The sequence below is a fragment of the Salarias fasciatus genome, chromosome 18 (genome assembly GCF_902148845.1).
Source record: "Salarias fasciatus chromosome 18, fSalaFa1.1, whole genome shotgun sequence".
Taxonomy (NCBI): Eukaryota; Metazoa; Chordata; class Actinopteri; order Blenniiformes; family Blenniidae; genus Salarias; species Salarias fasciatus.
Window position 1 is genome coordinate 10,590,776 of NC_043762.1, and position 6,000 is coordinate 10,596,775.

At 46.0% G+C, this 6,000-nt stretch overlaps 1 protein-coding gene across 1 annotated transcript in view; it reads right to left on the bottom strand.

Annotated features, from left to right (window-relative positions):
• The window catches only part of LOC115404871 (neuropilin-1a-like), a 70,077-nt gene extending 64,551 nt beyond the window's left edge, over positions 1 to 5,526 (bottom strand). The window contains exons 1-2 of the mRNA XM_030114209.1: positions 4,862 to 5,526; positions 3,862 to 4,036 (exon numbers count right to left, since the gene is read on the bottom strand). Coding sequence (XP_029970069.1) covers positions 3,862 to 4,036; positions 4,862 to 4,955 — 269 coding nt within the window. The 5' untranslated portion in view covers positions 4,956 to 5,526. The remainder of the gene's footprint in view (positions 1 to 3,861; positions 4,037 to 4,861) is intronic.
• Between the last annotated feature and the right edge of the window lie 474 nt (positions 5,527 to 6,000).

Sequence of the window (6,000 nt, forward strand, 5' to 3'; positions counted from 1 at the left end):
CCCCGAATTGATTCTTTTCCCTTTTAATATATAAAGATTTTTTTCCCAGTTCAAAACTGTACTAAATTCAGAACCATTACTTGTACTTCTACTTTATTTTTGGCTCCTCTGAATCACCTCTTGAGAAAAACACATGCGAACAAATATGGATCTTTAAAAAATGCTGTAATTACACATGATAATTACAAACCCGGTGTCACGGCGTTTGCACGGGGACGGTATTTTGCGGCGGGGATGTGGGAGATGCGGGCCCGGAGTCTGGCCGGTGGATGCCGGCGTTGTTTGGCTGAGTTAACGGCAGACATGTTTCACAGCACGGGGAACATGTTTGTTCCGTTTTGGTCCAATAATTTAATTACGGTACTGGGAGAAATGGGCAAGCTGAAGCACGGTATCCGACGAAGGAGCGGAGGGGAGGGGTTGGTTTCTCCCAACAATAAATCTCAATTAGGACGGAATATCCGAGGCGCTTGAAACGGGCGAGTACAATGTTGAAAAAACCCTGTCTTGTGACCTCAATCTCAGTGGTTTGATACTCCCAGCAGAGATGCCAAATCTATGAGAACAAGACACAAAAGAAGCAGTGTTACCAGGCGGACGAGTGGATGGCTGCGGGGCTTCGCTTTGTGTTTCGTCTCAAAGATTAGCTGATTAGCTGCTCGACAGACAAGAAACTGGCAGCCGTTCTGGTCGGCACTTCATCGGTTCTGCCATTTTCAAAAAGAGAAAAAAAAAAGAAATCCAACAATAGTTTGTTTTTGTTTTCAACTCCTTGAATGTGAGAATTTCCTGCTTCTCCTCCGATTGTTCACTGATTTTTTTTTTTTTACATTTATTTGGGGGGTAAGAACAAGCTAATCTGAAAATATCACCTTGGCTCGTGGAGAAATGAAAGTGAGATAATCACTATTTAACGGTTCACCATTCAATAAAACCACCCAAAAAAATGTGCAAACAGTTTGTAGCACAGTTAGTTTTTCGTCTAGTCCAAGTGAACTTGGAAGTGGAACTTTGTGAACTGGTAACTTTCCAAGTCCCTACTTGCTTGAACCAGAACCAACTGCATGTATTCGCTTGTATTCCCATGCAAACTCTACAATCCAACTGACTGCTTATTGAGACAATCATCTGTAATGTGCTTAAACTGTTATGCTGAACATTGAGAGGTGCTGAATTAAATGTGAAAGTTTTTTAATCGTTCAGCAAGCCATTTGTGTTAAACTACACATATCATTGAGCCAATTTTTTACAAAAGAATCCAATGAGAAGTGGTGAAATATGTCTAGTTTTAGTCAGTATAATGCTTTTTAGTGCGTTTCATCATGCATGATGGGCATATAGAAATGCTTAATACTGGCGTTAAAGCAGGCCGGTCACACATAAGGCCCGAGATCAGTGATGCTACCATGAGATAGAGCTGCCTCACTGCTATCACACTAGCTTAAAAGAGACAGGTTTGTAAAAACATGCAGAATGCAACAGTTTTTTGGAAATTTCACTGTATTTAGCACCAGATGGTTTGATTAAAATTGTTTTCTTTGTTGAGATTTTCGTCATTTTTAGGAGAAATTGTTTAGTTTTTGCAAAAAAATAGACATATTCATAATGTATATTCTGCACCACAACAGAGACAATCTTTAATGTTTAAATTCAAAGATTATTAAGGCACTTTTTTACTGGTTCAGCTTACTTGCGGAAAAACTTCGGAGTTTTCAGTCGAGCTCCGGTGTCTAAAGCTCACACCGTGCCCACCATCAGCAAACCCAAACCAAGACTTCATCCCAGGACTGTTCCAAGCAGGACTGTGGTCTGGCTGAAGGTTCAAGCCCCCCCCCCTCCTTTAACGGGCATATTTAGAAGGTTTGACTCAAACCCAAAAATAACAGCGGCCCCTGCCAAGCCGTGGAGCTCCGCGGCTGCGCCCCATCATCATCATCCAACGCAAACTCGCACAACAAATAATGAAACCGGCCGAGCAGAGCGGAGGCCCCGAACCAAAACAGCTGGGATGCCGAGGAAGCTGCAGGGTGGTCGCACCGCGGATCCGCGGCCGGTTCGATTCCCTCTCCGAAATGTCGGCTCTCTTGACCCCAAACCCACCGACGCACAGCGTTTTGCAGTCACCTTTACATTTTCCATTGTTTGACCTTAAACTGAGCATCCTCAGTCACTTCTCTGCGCCAGGAGCCGACCTGCTCTCTCAGTTAAATATCAAGACGATTAGCTCGTGATAAACCCTGATGAGACCCTAATATTTTACTTCATAACGGCCTCATTCCAGCACATTAACCTATGGAAAAGTAATTTAAGGAGACAATAAGACTCTGCTGGTGGTGAACTCCAGTGCCAACCACTGTCTAAAACTTTTATTGCCAGGATTTATGGCATTTCATTAAGTACTTAAACAGCGTTTCTGCATACATATACTGCTCCCGGGGTTATCTGACAAAAAGAGCCCGGGCGAAATTAGCTTTCGAGGTGGACGCTTCCCTCGCTAGCAGCACGGTGGAAAGTGTATAATCCACTAAAAGACACGCTATATCCACTATCTGTCCTGGGCACTAATGGTTTATTTGTCCCTCGGCGGTGAAACGTGATCCGATAGTATTGGAGGACCCCATCTGTGAGACAGCGCCGGACGGCCAGCGGTGATTTACACAGGAGCCGTTTATGGAGCTTTTAAAAAAAAAAAAAAACAGACAGAGGAGCCGACATAAAAGCGGGTTTATTTACGGGAGAGAGCAACACATGGGCTGTTGTGTGGAAGCGCATAATCGAGTGTGTGTTTCTGTGCTGAAGAGAAAGGGTCGGGAATGGGGGGGTCGCTTGTTTACAGGTTTTTGCACAGTCATGCACAAAGACACACACACACACACACACACACACACACACACACACACACACACACACACAAGCAGAGATGAGCAACAAGTTGGATGACAAGGTTTTTCAAATGTTGCGCACGGCTTCATCAGACTGTTGAAGCTGTGGAAACTGTCAACACGCTTGACAAAATGTGGGAAAAAAGCATTTTATATAAACTTTCTGGAAAGTAAACAGCTGTGATCCACGTCTCCGACCACATGTGCGTAGATACGCTCAACTGTCAGGTCAGATGCAGAAAAGGCAGGAAGACAATCGGTCGCTGTAGTCTGGGACAATTCAGAGTCATCACCAGATAGTCTCAAATGTATCTAGAAAATATGAACACAACCAAAGGAGAACATGCAAACTCCACACGGAGGAGAACAGTCTGATAACCACCGCACCACTGTGTGGGTGCCTGGAATATAACGATGGATCAACAGGAATGAGCTGAAAAAGCAACATCTATTCAAACATCCTTCAAGATCCTGACGTGGCAGCAGTTCCTCTAATTCCTAAAATCAAATCTGAGCCTCGTTCTGCTCCTGCAAACAGAGGAAAAGCCAGAAATATATCCTCCAAACACAAACAGGTGAGCTCTACCTCTAAATGAAAGGCAAACACAATTTCTCCGCTCCGACGATGAGCAAACGGAACTCCATCAATCAAGTTTTGCTGAGTTTAAATTCCTCTCAAACCGAGCCAAAAGCAGAACAGCCGAGGGGCAAACAGCCTCAGAAGCCCCCCCACTTCCTCCTCCTCCTCCTCATCAAGTATGGATTACAAAAACCCATGACACCACAGGTTTCCCCTGAAGTCCAGCTGCCAGTGGCCTCTGCTATACCCCCCCATCCCAGCAGATGTGATGCCTCCTTCACCAATAGGTGGCAGAGTTTCACACTGTATCCGGGCAGGATTGAGGAGAGAGAGAGAGAAAGAGAGAGAGAGAGAGAGGGCGTGAGAAGAGACGAGAGAGTGGGGAGTGTGAACTCTTACTTGCAGTCTCTGTCCTCCAGATCAAAATGCGGATTGAAGTTGATGAGGATCTTCTGGCCCGGCTCCGGGGCGGTTATGACCCACACGCACTGCTGAGAGGGCGGGTAGGCTCCCGGGTAGCCCGGGGAGGTCAGGTAGTCCGCGGTGTGGATCTCTATATTCCCCCCGCATTTATCTGAAGACATAAAGTTGCTCAGTTAGAGGAAATAAACTGACGCTCGGAGCCCTGAGGTGCGCGCAAAATGTTGACTGATGGCGCTATTTGTGCGTAAAAGTCTGAGCGCAGGTGGGGAGTGGAGACTTGTGGAGCTCATAAATCCAAATATTCACTACTAGAGACAGATAAAGAAAAAAAAATCCCAGCTTTGAACACAGAATAATAAAAAAAAAAAAACCTGTGCCAAGAACTCATCTGCACATTGGAACAATGGTTTCACACAACACGAATCTCTTTAAAAAAAAAAAAAAAAAAAAGGTGCTAAAACTTTAGGATTACACTATTTGAGAATAATGTGTGGTGTAAAAGTGAGGCTTTTTGCCGTCGCAAGGTGTGATTAGTCTACTGAAGGTGAGGCACAGGCAGGATGATTAAATCTCATCTTCTTTGTGAATGACTGAATAAATTGCCTGTTCTCTGGGTCCGGCTCCGACAGCAGCACGCGCCGATGAATGAAGCCATAAGACCGCAAAGATGTGTAATCTTCCCCATTTAGAACGATTTATTCTTATTATAATCTCGACTATATGGCTAATCACGAGGCAACTCTTCTCCCGTCGCTATGTAAAAGCGTTTTCTTGGATAATTGTGCGCAACGTCGTTATTAACGCAAAAAACTACATTTACATGCACTAACTTGAACCCCTGCAGACACAATCCCTCAAAGGGGAATCCGAGGCATAACAGGTGAGGCGGCAACAATGGTGCAAAAATGATGCAAAATGGATCAATATTAAGCCAGGCAGCCTGTTGTCAAGCCACATGTATTCAGTCAACACCTACCAGTCTGAGTCAACGAGGCAACCAGGATGACTTGGGTGAAAAGGAACAATAGCAATCCACTACGCACCCTTAATAGGTAGTACAACGCAGACATCGTGTGAATTAAAATCAGAAAGAGGGGGGAAAAAATGACGGTCCGAGAGGACTTTAGGTCCACAGAGGGAATAAAAACGAAGCGGAATGTGTCTCAAAGTGCGGGGTCTGGTTGTTGTAGGGTCCCCAGCATCCTGCGAAGCTTCAGCACCGGAGCCCCGCGTCTGGCAGGGAGCAACTTGCCATCATCTCCCGGTGAGAGAAAATAAAATAATAATCCAAACGCAGAAGGGGAAAAAAAAAAAAACGAAATCACACCAAAAAAATCCAAAAGTGGCAGCTGTGCGCCTCCGATTTTCGCTCCAGCCTCTCACTTCTGACACCAAACACAGACGAGAGACATACTTCCAAGTGAGGGGGGAAAAAAAAGAATCGGAGAAATCACAAATTCACTGGAAACCACCCGCGGGGAACATCGGAGCTCCGCTCTCCAGATCTTTTTTCTGTATTCACTCTCTCTCTCCGCTCGCAGCGACTGACTGGCTGACTGACCGCCACAGCGAAAAATGTCAGAAAATATGCGGAGACTCGTAAAAGTAACAGCGGAATTTCCACTCCCCCCGCTTAAAAAAAAGAAAAAAAAAATCCTGCTCCTAGATGCTGCTGCGCGCAACACGGCAGCGAGCGAGCGAGCGAGCGAGCGGCCGCTCCGACAGAAGAGCGAACAGCGGACTGACTCCGACCGGTGCGCCCTCTGTGCGCTCCCGACGCGCGCGTAACAGCGCAGGCTGGAGGAGGCGGGGAAGGGGGTGGAGGGCGAAAAATGAGCACGCGAACCCACGTTGGCATGCGGGTCTGGTACAAGGTGTGGACAGTGACCACATGAACCATCCGAGCTCAGGCGCGGAGAGAGAAGGAAGGCTTTATTCGCTCGGTATTAAATGACCTACATCCGGCGGTTTGTCCCACTGACCAGATAATGCTCAACGGTCCGAATGCGCCGAATCCTGGTCTTTCCTTTTTTTCTTTTTGGTGACACAAATGTGGGAGATATTCAGGAGGAGGAAGTCCGTTTTCTTGAAACGTGTTAATGCCATTGTGGTTAT